The sequence below is a fragment of the Chionomys nivalis genome, chromosome 1 (genome assembly GCF_950005125.1).
Source record: "Chionomys nivalis chromosome 1, mChiNiv1.1, whole genome shotgun sequence".
NCBI lineage: Eukaryota > Metazoa > Chordata > Mammalia > Rodentia > Cricetidae > Chionomys > Chionomys nivalis.
The window spans coordinates 33,171,457-33,185,387 of NC_080086.1; the positions used below are offsets into that span (position 1 = coordinate 33,171,457).

Here is a 13,931-nt window from a genome sequence, read left to right on the forward strand (position 1 = left end):
GCTAGCCCCTCAGGAGCAATCCAGGTCTTCCAGAGAAAAGGGAACACCTTTCCCTGTAGAGATTGTCTGGCACCAGCACTTAGACCAAGGAGCATGAGTACCAGCTCTTTGGCTAAGACCCCAGGGCCACCAGAGTCAGGTTTAGGGGCAAGACCAAGGGTGGGAAATTCCACACGGCAACGTTCACTGCAAATTCTTGGCAGCTGGATTTAAATACAGATCTTTATTAGGAAAATTATAGGTGAAGGTACAGCACTTTCACTGATATGACTTCCAAGTAGAAATGGCTTCTCAAATAACTGCCATATATTAAAGACGAGAATAAAAAGGCACATAGGAAGCTGCCTTCTCCTGGGCCATTTTCACATTATCTGGGAGACACAGCTGAAACAAAACACAGCATTCACTACATGTGACATGGAACCCATCGCTGCCCGGGCGCTGCAAGCCCATCCAGGTTGGCAATCACTTGGCTGGCTGGTTCTGTGAAATTGGCAACGGCCGGAGTCTCCTGGGGACTTTGGAGGTTTCTATGGAACATTTTGAGGAGTGAGATTATTTACCTTAAGACGGGCCAGGGAAGCTGTGTAAGGGAACAGCTCCCTGGCTCTCATCTTCTGTGCATTACCTGGAGAGGGTGACTGGCCCCTGGGAGGAGGCTCCTGGTGACACCGCGGATGAGGAAATCACACGTGAGAAGATAAACAGAACCCACTGGCGAGGCCTACCATCCCAGGCCAGGTCCCAAGGAGGAAGGCAATTTTTGCTCTTGTGATCCTTTTTCAAAGCTGAACAAAGAGCCAGATGATTCTGCCTCCTCTTTCTTGTTAGAGACCCTTTGTCCTTGGGAGCCAGCAGCAGCACAGGGTAAACAACACAAGGCACAAATCTCGGCTTCAACCCCCATTCCCTATCCAAATGCAAAGGCTGGTATTAGAGGAGCGGGCTGCCTGGCAGGTTAGTGCCCAAGGGAAGATGGGACGTGGAGGACGTGAGTTCCAGCAGGGACAGCTAGGTGTCCCCAGTCAACAGCAGATCGCTGACGTGCTGGGCTTGTATTTTGAAAGCAAAGGGCTGGGAGGATTAAGGTGGAGGGGGACTTTTCCAATGTAAATGTTCTATTTAAATGCATATTTGCTTTAGGCTGGCTGTCTCCAGTCAGAAACTGACAAAGCAGAAGAACCGACACACACCCTCATCTTTTAGAAAGGATCAACAACTATAGTGAAGATGAAGGGTTGTGCTTGCTCCCAAGCAGCATCCTCAAAACCCTGGGTTAGATGCAAAGTGGCTGCTGCCCTAACATTGTAGTTGTGTGGTATCTGGTCCAGGGGCACGGTATGGTCATTTCAAGGGGGCTCAGAACAATTCCGTACCCCTCTGAGGGTCCATCGCTGCACTTAGCCGCATGCCCCACATTCTAACTGGCTTAAGCATTTTAGTTTTTGTTCCAGTTTGATCAAAATCTTGCTGGATGGATGTTCCTTCTTCTGTGAAGTCAATTTAAAGGACTATTTATAGAAATGCTCCCCTTCCCCTGACATTGCTAACGTAACAATTGTACAGATTATTTACTCTCAAACACCTGTTTTTGATAATTCTTTTGCTTCCTCCATCTTACTTGGGTGTCCATCCAACTGGACAAGGAAGCTCCCTTCCCTTCCCCTTCTCTTCTTCCCACATCTGTTTCATCCGAGGAACTATGCTTGAATGAGGTTGACTGCAGAAAAACTGCAGAGGACAAAACACTTCCAGAGCCACACTCAGGCCGCAGCACCAGCACCAACACCTGGTAGGCTGTCCCAAGGCAAGGGGCACAGTGTTATCTGTGACAGCAAAGGTGCCCGGCGGCTACCAGGACAGGGATGGCAGCACTGACAGTGGTGAGGAAGACCGATCTAGGGTTGAATCTTTGATTCATTGACTTTAAAAAATAATGGAAAATAATCAAGCACTGTTATTCCTCAATACAATGTTGCGTTTGATGCCACCACAGTTTTAAGGTGACTAGTTATGAAAACATGAGGCTCAACAGTCCTCAGAGCTAAGTGCTGGTGCTACATCACCTTGCTTTGTTTGGCTTCGTGTGTCCAACTCAACGCTGCGAGCAGCGAGGAAACCAAGGCTGTTTACCTCCATGACCAACCACAGCCTGGACCTCAGGGCCAGCTCCTCTTACTCAGCCTTTGCATTTGGATTAGAGACAGTGCACGAACGAGACATTGGTCATGGGTGACAACATGGACTTTGAACAAAAGCAGGGAGCTGAACAGACAAGATTCCAAACAAGACATACATGTGCACAGGGTTTTCGGAGAACACCAGACATTCTCCTTTCTTTCTTGCTGTCCCGTTTGAATAAAAGAGTTCACCTTGCAAGAGTCCTTTTTCGGGGTCACGGAGACAGTCTTGGAGACACATGGTGATGGATGAGGGAGAGTGATGAGCATGATGGGATGAAGGAGAGCATGGGATGAGGGCGGATCTCACTCTTCCTGGCCTCACACTCCTGCCTCAGCTTGGGAAAGCCCTGCAGTCTTTGGGGTGGGGGCACCCAGTTCCCATTAAGAAAAAGGGTGCTCCTCCTGTCTCAGCTCCAAGAGACAAACCTGGGAAGCCCTTATCCAGAGAAGGTCCTCCATGGCAAAGATATGATAACAAAGGAAATAATATAGTGGCTTTGGCCTGTCACCAATGACACTGGATAATCAGACTAAATGAAATAAACACCATGTATCTTGCTACATAATCAAATAGTGAAAATACAGCAAATTGTGCAAAGCAAGTCCCTTGGAAATGGCTTCAGCCCTGCTCAGGAGCAGAGGAAGTGGCTGTGGGCCCTTCCCTAACACTGACTTCAGACCTAGGCTCCTTCTGTAAGCTCCTCAGGCATCTGACCCACGCCTCTCACATCTTGAGCCTCCTGTTGACAAGAACAAAGGAGACACCATTAAGGCAGATTCTCACCACCACGTGCCTGGGATGCTGCGTGCCTGGGATGCTGCGTTGCCTGGCAGGAGCCACAGGCCCTACTCCTGATTTCAGCTTGCTGCCATGTGTCTTCCTTCCGAGGCCGGAGAGAGTGGGAAAGCAGGGAAGGACACGGCCAGGGCTGATGCTCGGGGTCTGGATGACGGTGGTAAGCAGAAGACAGATGAACAGGTAAAGCGCAGGGTGAGGCACACACACACTGGCATGGGAGGCATGGTACACGGAGCACATGACAAGGCACTCTACCTTAAACTCAGGACTCTGATGTTGAGGCTATGTATCTACGCCAGCAACAGCGGGCGCTGTGTCCCCAGGCATCCCCAGGCCTCAGAACTCCAAGAGGTACCTCCCACAGCTTCCATCAAAAACTCATTTTTCTTTCAAATCTCTCGGCTGGTGCCACATCACCAGAAGAAGAGGTCTTGGCACTCAGGAGGTGGCCTCTGGGGCTGCATGTCCTCCCAGAAGACATCTGTGCAGGACAGTGTAAGGACCACCCCTCACCTGCCTATGAACCGACAGGAGCACATCCTATGTCAGCCTCTCACAAGATGCAATCAGCTTCTTGGGCATTTCCATGGTGACTCTGTCCATCAGGCTGCAGTTGCCCATCAGAAGGGCATCATAAGCCACTTAAGCACAGAGGGGCTCCCGGGAGCCACGTAAGGACAGGTAGAGCTTGCTATGGTTCCTAAGTGACGGTCTACTCTCTTGATCTCTGCAGCCTGCTTCTCTAGGACTTAGAGACGGATTGTAGGAGGCAGAATCTATGGGCATTTCTGAAAGTGGTCTTGCACCTCAGGGCAGCCTCAGTTTGGCCTTTGGTTGCTAGGGGCAACAGTTCTCCCCAGGGTCCTGGAGGGGCTAGGCTCCCCTTTCTAAGCAAAGCTGAGGCTTGGGCACAGGTCTGTCCTTCAGATGTGTTTTAGTAATAGTAGGAAGACCCCAGCTGAGGCCACTCTGAGCCCAGATTGCAGTTGCTACCACAGGAAGGATGGGCAGTGACCCTGGGCCTAAAGAGGTGCTCACTCAGAGTCCAGCTTGCTCTCCTCAGCTCTGAGGAGGGGATATGGGCTGGCTTGAGCTGTCCAGATAAAGGGTAACAGCTGGTAACACAGGTCTTTCCTGAAGCTCCCTAGCAAGATAGGTGCCAGCAAGGATCATGAAGGGCTGTATCTCTAATGCTAGAACCATAAGGAGCACATCTAGGGGCACAGAACTTAGGGACCCAGGAGAGTGTGACCCACGGGCCCCTGGGCTTCCTTCCTCTCGTCCATTGGCTGCATCTTCAGATCATTTCTGTTTTCTGCCCTGATTATGAAAATTACACCCAGAGGTCTGGAATCCAAGATGTGTGTGTTTACACGAGGTGAAGAGGAGGGTCAAGAAATTCAAATAATCCTCTTTCAAAACACTGCTAAAATCAGAGCTTTTCACCCTAGCCTTCCAATCCAAACTGGCACCAAAAAACACAAAAACATAAAGACATAGATTCCCAGGTGAGGGTGGGGTGGGATAGTAGAATATTCTAGAACTTTAACCCGATTCACTGAAGGCAGACATCTCAAGAGTTAGGACTGAGGCAGCTGTGCCCAGATAGCACAGCATCCGAGGGATGTTGGGACCAAAAGGACAGACTAAAAAGTCCCTGAAGCTGCTGGCCCTTCAGTAAGTTCCAGAGCACATCTGTCCTCCCCACAAGGGACCCGTTTAAAGATTCTAAAGTGAGTTGTCCAAAGACTCCCTGAGAAGCAGCTCACATCTGTTTTCTGAGACGTTATCATTCCTCCTGCTCACTCAACAGTCTGTAGATACCCTTCTGGGCTGGCGGCAAAGCTGCTCACACAGTCAGGGGAGCAAGTCACCTCATGTCCTGAGAAGGCCACAAGGGGTAGTGTGGCTGAGGGGAAGCCATTATGCCCTTTCCTGGCTAAGCAGACCATCCTGGCCTTGGGTGTGAGCCTTGGGAACTCCTGGCCAGGGGCTCAGCTCGGGGCAATGCTGCCAGGCTTGGCAGGTCCTCTGTGGCTTAGCTTCCACCCCAGTCTCTGGACATCTATGTTTTTTTTTTCATAGCTTAGCAGACGGAGCAAGGCCTTAAGAAGCACATAAATACAGCAGCTGGTGTGGCCACCAGGGCAGACAAGTCTGAGCATCTGCCCAAGGTGTGAGGGTCTGCCCTGGGAGAGGGAAGAATTTACCATCAAGTGTGAGCACCTGCCCAGGGTGTGGGGTCTGTCCCCGAAGAGGGAAGGGCGAGTTACAAAGCGCCAGGGCAGAACGCACAGTGGTCCATCTGCAGGAAGCAGGTAACTAGTTTCTCTTTTTCTGAGCAGCCTTTCTCTTCTTCTGTCGCTTCTTTTTTCCTATCTTTTCTTTTTTCCCCACTTTTTCTTCTCTGCGCCCCCTTAGATAAAATTAGTAGAACCATTAATCACATTGCAACACACAGGAGTGTATCTGAGTTCACACAATCTTTGGCGTTGCCTCATGAGCCAATTTAACTGTCTTCAGTTTGAGGCCTGGAGGCCCCTTGGCAAAATGAGGCTCATAAACAATTTATTAAAGTAAACTAGACATTTCCCGCCACCCAAAAGTTAAACAGGCTGCCCTAACCCTATGACCCGGGAAGTGCTGACAGTGACTGCCATTTTGCCAGGCAGGTTCTGGTTCTTAGCCGCTTTTGCCATAGCTCACCCTGAGACAGAAATGCACGTCTCAGCGAGTGTGGAAGAAAGCCTCGCGATCTGCCTTCCTTTTCAATGCAGAGGTGAACTCTGCCTTGGCTACAAATCTGCATTTCAAATTAACAAAGCACTAGAGGCCGGAGGCCCCAGGCTCAGGCAGCCCTCCAGGAGAGGCTAGGAAAGGCAGCATGATTGATCCCACCTCTCTTTTCTGGATGCTGGGGAGCATCCCTAGGGATAACTGAGATTGTTCTAGAGAGCTAGGGAGAGAGATGGTTAGCAGAGTTTTATTAGAGCAACTGGTTTGTGACTGTCACATTAAAATGATTCAAGCTGAATGGTATTTAATGATTTATGGGGTGAGGCCACCTGTTCCTACAAACGCTTGATATTAAATGGCCTGGAGTCATGGGATTTTTTACATGGGAGACTAGGAAAGCTTGATATTACTGGGGTTGAGTCTGGGGATTACATGAGGATGTTAGGAGAACAGAGGAGGGGGAGGAGGAATTAGTGAGTCAGGTATTATTCACCAGAAAATAGAGTTCTACTTCCATTGGGTTTAAAAAAAAATACACAAAACCTTCCGCTGCAGACTCAGCCTGCATGGTGTTGCTCACCCGCAGACCAGGACATGCAGAGCAATCCGCAGCACCTGACCAGCAGGTGGGCTCGTGTTTTACAATCTTCAGAAAGGTATCCATCTACCAACTAATGGATTTTATTTCAGGTAAATAAATTCCCACATACAGTAGGAGGTTTACAGCATGAAACAATTAGCATTTTATTGCTAGTGCATAGAGTGTCACAGTTGATACAATTTCAGTACAAGTGGAAAAATACACTGTGGCTACATTGGAAAGCTGCAGTACATTTATATGTCGTATATTTTTCTTTACATATTGCCAGTAGTTTAAGATCATAGAGATCATCTACTGACATTACTATGGCTCAACTTCAAATATATGAATTGACTACAAATATATTCTGAAGTACATTTGTTTTCCAAAGAAACATAAAAAGTGCACAAAAATATATGTAAAAAAATGCCTTGCAAATAGTTACCAAAACCACCAGGGCCATCTGTGATCAAAGTATGACTCCAAGTTTTATCTTGTCTCCATTTCTAACTGGGACCTGAAATCCCCGCCGTGACTTCATGACAAGATTCTGGCTTGTTCATTATTATTATTTTATTATCTCTGATATTTGAAAACTCGGAGACCATGGAGCCACCATGGTGTATATAGGACATAGAGGCAATTAGAAAAATCAAATTCCTCAAAGTAAGTTTTCAAATTTAAAGTTTTGTTTATAACTATGCTTCAGGCATGTTTTTGTGGGTAAATACAGGCACGTTCTCACATTATCCAGGAGGAGCTGGCTCCATTCTGCAGGAGGCCAAAGAGAAATCTCACAAAGGGCCCAAGTGAGAGAAAAGCAAAGAGAAGGGGGGGGGGGGGGGCGGGACACATCCCCAATCCCTCTCTTCCTTCTGATGCAGCATTGGTCAATCAGGATACAGAGCTGAGAAGCAGAAGCCAGATGAAGCATGCTTTTCAGAGGCAAGCAGAGAGCAGGAATGGCTAGGTAAGGGTCTCTGAGCACAGACCCCAGGGGTATCATTTACAGGAAGCCTCCTGTTTGTCCCCAGATACAATCACTGAACTGGAAGAAGGAGGTGAAGGCAACAGCCTCTGCCCAGCCCTGAGCTACTTGAGACTCACAGCAAGGCGTCTGTCGAGGGGCGCCCCCTGCAGGACCAGCCCTGCAGTGTTCCTCCAGCTCTGGAGGACGGTTCCTCTCTAGGGTTCCCTGCAAAGCCACCGCCTGCAACTGTGCCCAGAGACACCCAGAAAAAGAGAAGCTCCAAAGCAAACTGAATATAGACCTTGAAGTTATCACTGTTTTTAAAAATGAGCATGAGGATGAGGAGGATGAGGATGAAGCTAACTGGTTAGGGTAATACAATTTCTTAGAAAAACCCCAGTTATAAAAGCTCCATTGTGCATGGGCGAGGGCATGGACGAATATAAGCTTCAATATCGTACCGTATGCTATGGTGGAGTGTCTTTGTGCTGGCAAATCTCAGCATGACCCCGGTCAGTGCTGTCCCACTGGCCAGCCTGGCCAGGGTTCAGGCCCTCCTCCCCTCCACTGCCTTTTCATTTCCCACGGATGTCAACTTTCCTCGGGGGTCTACTGGGAAGTCCTTTGGGATGCCGTGCTTACTTGTTTAAAGCTTTCTCCAGGTACTCTTGAATCCACTTTAATTTCGGGTCAATGCACACTTGTCTGTTGTTGCTCTTCAGTCTTGCACTGCCAAAACAGAAGGGGAGAAACTGTACAGCCGAGTGGGAGAGAGGCATTGCGTGGGCTCACACACATCACTGAAGGCCCCAGCTGCTACCCCCCCCCCCCCAGAAGCCGCAGGTTTGAAAGCTTCCCAAGGATTATGGGGAAGACATAGCACTTGAAGTGTGTAGCATCCACCATTCCAGAGTTAGGAATGTGCTAATGATGCTTCCCAGGGGACACAGGGAAGAGACCTGGGGGGGGGGCATTTGAGCTCTGGTCTTTGATGGGTAAGCAGGAGCTTAGCAAGCCAGTAAAGCAAAGGGGAAACCAAGATCAAATACACTGAAGGAGTGGAAGTACCCCAAGGAGGTGGAGGAAGAGTGGGTACAGGATGCTCAAAGAACCGCATGGAAGGGGCAAAAGGCTGTGATTTCATGGGTATGGTCTTGGAAACTTCTGGAAAGTACCCGAAGCTGCTTTAAAATTCAATGGGTTGCATTGATAGCATATTGGACCCGACTTAAGGTTAACTCAGGAGGAAGAGCGCAGCTTTCCAGGGAGGGGAGGAGCAGTGGACGTAAAGAGAGACAGTTCAGGGGGCAGGGGATAGGATAGAGGAATTGTTGCAGCACACTCCACGTCTTGTTCTTGTTGGAAGTCGGCTCAGTGTTCTTCTTCTCACCCTCAAAGTTTCCTTGTGGGGAGACAAACTGATAAACTAATCCCCGGGGATATTCTCAAAGTCCTGGATTCCAGGTAATTCTAACCCGTTCTGAGAATCCTCCTCCCCAGCCACTGAATGGTTCTGGGGAAGACTAACCAGTGTCCTGGGGCAGGTAAACCTCTTACAGCAGGGTATCTGTTAATTAATAGTTGTGCAGAGGAGGGGTGTGACTTGAAAGAGGAAATGCAGAGTGCCCATCTGGGTACAGCCTTTTATTAATTTAGCATTTGCCTAGACCCAGTAGTTGTATCTGGCATTATGTGCTCAAGGGCCATTCCCCAGCCAGTGAACCAGCATGGCCTAGGCAAAACTAAATATACCATCTTTAAAATACCTTCCACAAGAGAGTATTGTATTTTGATCAAAATAGTAAAAAGATATTCATCATCTAGGTCTCTAAAGCGTACTTGTATGTAACCAACACAGTTGCAGCAGTGAAGGCTGTAAAGGAAGAATGATGAAAAAAAGAAAGAGTAAGCAGTTACTGTTGGGTGGGAAAAGCTTGGAAAGGATGGAGGGTACGGCTTTTATCCCAGTTACTGGGTCCTTCATCCATTTTTAGTGTTAAGTCGCCCAAGGATATGAGCCCCTCCTAGGAGACTAAGCTGTCACCCTCCACCAGCATGGGAGGACGGACTAGTACACACTGTCAGTCTCCAGGAGTCTGAGACTTTTACATCTCTCATTTATATGTGTTGGGCTTTTCTTGTTTCCCACCTAAATTTAAAGCAAACGCTGGCTGTTACCATCACCGTCCAGCAAAACAAAAAAAGTCTCTCAGACAAAGTGACCTTAAAATGTTAGCCTTTCGGCAAGTGGTTAAAATTGACATTCACAGAATCCAGGTCTCATAATCTTTTTTGCTGTATGAGGAAGAATTAACTTTGGACACCAGAGTCTTGAAACTGACAGGCTCAACCGTTGTCAGTTGAAGGCCGACCTCAGTAAAGTCGACAGCTTTTTCTGTGCAGCGACAGAAAGCAGCTCTGGAAGAAGGAGAAACACTGAGAGCCACGGGTTTCTGGGAACGAGAGCAGCCTTTGAAAGTCATGTCTGATGGCACATCAGAGTCCTCACGGCGGTAGCAGCTGTCACTAATTATGCCACGTCTGAGGCTTCCTATCTTGTGCTCATCTTTGGAGGGTGACTGCTAAGACTTACACAATCTGAAGGGCACAGTTTGGAGTGTTGAGGATTTTCAGATGTTTGACGTTGGATCTGGAGACATGGCTCTCGAAGAATCGGCACGGGCATCTGTAGCTCAGGCTGACGGGCTTCCCTAAGGGTGTGGAGAGAGAGAGAGAGCAAGGCCACTCGTTACTCTGTCTAGCGCTGGAGATTTGAGGGGTTAGATGGTGCCCTGCTGGTAGGTGAAGAATCAGGAAACAGGAGGGAATGGTTACAGAGACATTCTTACAAAGACCATCCTCTCTGCTAGGGAGCACAGTGAGATCCCACTTGGTTCAGCTTCTGTGGGACAAAGGACAAAAGGACCTGGGGAAAGTGGAGGAGGTTCTAGGCTCCCCCCTCTTTTCTTGGGCTGGGCCTGAAGTTTTGAGGTGCAGGGGGGAGGGGGTGGGGTGCCATTTACCACCTGCAGCTTTCCCTCCTCCCACTCACCCTAAGCCCTGGAAATCACAAAAGAATCCAGAGGGGAGACCCTGGATTTACCTTCTATCCTGCTTTCCCCAAAAGCTGGAGTCAAATGTGGCTTTTATGATCAGTACCTGGATGCCTAGGCCTCCTGGATCCTATTACCAGCTTTGTTTGCCAATTCCCCAATTTGCAAAATGCCATAATTGACACTCATTAGTGTGAATTAGCAAGGGGCTCCTTTAGAACTCCTCTTAAGACCCACCCTTCACGTCTAGAATTGCAAGTCCTGTGACCAGGCTCATAGCCGCCCCCACCAAGATTTTTATCCCAGCTCTATTTAATATTCCCAAATGTTTGAGTTTATGGATCTTTTTGCCAAAGTTTAAAAGTAAGGCTGAAAATAGTTAGTCCAGGGATTTTAAGTTTGCTTATTTAGAGTTCCAGGGGCCTTCTGGAGATTCTGAAATTCTGTTTTTTCTTTTTTTTGGGGGGGGGGGAAGCAGCTGGAGAAGTGGATCAAATCGCATGGATGATGGGCTTATCTTTTTTGCAGGTGTTATTTAGTCGAGGGACGGTGTAGCCTGGGAAGAGCAGTGCAGTTAGACACCAGAGCAGAGAAAAAGCAGATTTCACATACATGCCAAAGTCCAGACCAGCTCTGCTGCCACCCTGGACTTGGGACCTAGAGATCTCGATTCATGGGGCCAGAGCGCATCCCACTCTAAGGCGGTTTCTCTAATCTGGCCTGAGAAGCCTCCTGCCCTGGGTCTGACCAAGGAAGCCTAGGGTGTCTAGGATCTGGCCGCTGAGTTGGATCAGCTAATTGGGAAAGACAAAAACCACAGCAAGGTTAGCCACGCTGCAACTTGGGGGCTGTGTAGGACCAGAAGGCACCCAGGTGCTAGGAAGGAAACAAGTCACTTTGGCAATGCAATGGATCCTGCCTAGAGAACAGGGTCCCATCCAGACACTGGAGTAGAAGCCAACAATCAGACTCTCCCGAGGGTCAGAATATACCCGAGGGTGAGGCACCCCACTTACTCTGACGACTGCACTCCAGCCTTGAGGGCCCGGGATCCTGCATTTCTGTCTCACACCCAATGTCCCAACTGTGACACTTTCAACTTCACCAGCGCATGCAGTTTTTAATGCCCAAACCATCGTGTTCCTTGCCTGAGTAGTGGGGGCCAGCGGGAAGGTGCAGCCATTAACCGAATAAAAAGATCGAAATTGCCTGCCATTTGTGTTTCTTACTTCTCCGATCAGCAACTCACTACGCTTTTAGAGAACATTTCCCTCCTATCAAGCATTTCCAACCTTTCCAACCATACTCAGCCGAACACAGGTGGCACCGCTACAGGTATCCGGCTGTTCACCGGGTGAGAACCCAGACCAACGCTCTGGTGCACTTGGGCCGCATGCAGCTAGCAGCCTCACCGAGAGCCCCACTGTCCCTCGGTTCTCTCCAGGAAACACCGCAGCCGAGGAAGGCAGGGTTTTGTTTTGTGTGTTCAGAGGCAATGGTTTGTTTTGTTTTGCAGCAGCGGTGTCTTGTAACAGCGCAGAGTTTTCTCTTCAGTGTCAAAAAAAGAAAACAAAATGAAAGCCCTTTCCCAGTGAAACGGGACACCACCCTGGGTCTGGGAGACTGAACTCTGCTGCAGCTCCCATTCCAGAGCAGAGGGCTCTGGGGCTAGCTACAAAAGCGCCCATATGCAGGTGTGTTTGGGGGTTGGGGAGAGGTGTGTATGGTTTGGATGACTACTGTGGCTTTGTTTAGTGATCCGGCGAAACAGAAAGAAGTCAGCGAAAAGATGCGCGCTCAGGTCCGCGTCGCTGCAGACCAACGAACTGTGCAGAAGAAGCGCTGCCCTAGCTGGTGGCGCGAGTTCAAGAGCTGCGCAGCGCTTGGTCCCGAGACCCTCAAAGGTGCTGTAAGAGGACCCGCTTCGCTGGGGCGTGGGGGTGGAACGGAGAGACACGAAACTCAGCTGCACCGTATCTATAACCAAGCCAAGCACTTTGAGCTACTTGACTGGCGGTCAAGAGTTTGCTTACACACGCACCAATCGAACCGATCTCCCTCACCGTAGGCTCCGGGACCGCGCTGCCCTTTCCTTCTGGAAACATCTGGGCGCGGGTGGCCACTAGCTGAGTACAGCTGGCGCGCTCTGGGACCCGCAGCCCAGGACACCGCCGCCCACGCTTTCATTCCACTCAAACCTCAAGCTTGCCCAACAATCCTACCGATCCTCTCCTGCAGTCCTCACTAGGTCCTATGACCGCACTTGGCAGAGCACAAAACCTCGGTGCGACTCGTGGAACACGGGAAAAGGCACCCGAAAGTAGTGCGCCCTGTAAAGTGGCTGCCTCAAGTTCGCTTGCGGTGCAGGACGACGAACGAGTTCTTTCTCCCCGACTCTGGCGCAGGCAGAGGAACCGAGGACCTGGGGAGTCACGGAGCAGAGCTGCCAGCTCTTCCCGGGTCCAGGCGCAGATTGCACTTACCGTCACTGATGCAGAGCGCGGCCAGCACCAGGGCCAGCACGGCGACGACCTTGGTATCCATGGCGTGGGCGGGAGGGCGCGCTGGAGGCTGCAAGGCTGGACAGCAGGAGGACACCGAGGTGGACCGAGAGTGAAAGTGCGGCAGCGGGAGGCGAGCACTGGGCGCTTTAGAAGCGAAAGGCTGGTGGGGCGGGGCGGCGCTCGTCAAGGGGCGGGTCTGGAGTGTGGCTGGGGTCTCTGACGCGCATCCCCTGCGGAGTGGCCGCCCTTCCAGTCCCTCCCTCCCTCCCTCCTCTGCTTGGCGCCCTCGGTGTCCCCGGCCCCGCTGGGTGCTGGGACCTTTGATCTTCCCAGTCTCTAACCTGGACTGCCTGCTTGGATCTGGACTGCAAAGAGGCTGGTTTGCAGAGCGTAATGCTCCCATCATGTGGATGGAGAAACTAAGGGCGTGTCGAAGGGGAAAGCGGTAAAATAAGCATCAGTGAGTCAAAAACAGTGGGTTCCAGGCGCGAGGGTCTGGTGCGCCCTATCCAAAAGTTGTTAGAGAATCTTGTCTTTGGTCCCAGGACCTTAAGCTGACCCACCGCACGCCCAGGCTCTTTGCCATAGGGGACAGTGAGGCTTAGGGCAACGTGACCAGTCTGCAGTTAGAATAAGTGGGATTCCCAGAAAGTATCACTGTTATCAAAGTCGGGGAAGTGGCGTTTTGATGAAGAGCTGTGCTGCTGCGGAAGGAAACCAAGAGGCTCTCCCAGAGGTTCTCAATACACGTGAAATTTCTCTGCCATCTCCCCTGTGTACTCCTGTTCTGTTGGCTGCGGGGGTGGGGGGAAGGGGCTGGGGAGTGATCACAGCTTATAACCCGCTGAGTGGAAACGAAGGAGAATTGACTGAAAGACTCAGCTCCCGCGAATCGTCGTGCCTCACACTTAGCGCTTGGTTTTAATGGGTGCTCAGTTAATGGAAGCTGGAAACAGCTTCTTAAAACTTCAGCATGCCCTGCCTTTCCCGAAGAAAGTCCAATGTTCTCCAAAGGACGAAAGAGCTCTCTGCCGTCTTGCTCCCAAAGACGGTGCTCTCGAAGGGGGTCACTGTGTCTTTACAAATACACGACTGACGTTCAGCTC

General features: G+C 50.1%; 1 protein-coding gene across 2 annotated transcripts; it reads right to left on the reverse strand.

The window, feature by feature from the left end:
* Positions 1-210: 210 nt before the first annotated feature.
* Positions 211-12,990, reverse strand: Cxcl12 (C-X-C motif chemokine ligand 12). Of its 2 annotated transcripts, none has more exons than XM_057774693.1 (4): positions 12,805-12,990; positions 9,862-9,979; positions 7,911-7,997; positions 211-5,398 (listed from the first exon to the last, which is right to left on the reverse strand). In XM_057774693.1, exons 1-4 carry the CDS (start codon positions 12,863-12,865, stop codon positions 5,305-5,307), a joined length of 360 nt encoding a protein of 119 aa, XP_057630676.1. In that variant the 5' UTR covers positions 12,866-12,990; the 3' UTR covers positions 211-5,304. The 2 variants fall into 2 exon arrangements, with proteins under 2 accessions (XP_057630676.1, XP_057630687.1); XM_057774704.1 differs by having other exon boundaries at positions 211-2,923; positions 12,805-12,986.
* Positions 12,991-13,931: the final 941 nt, after the last annotated feature.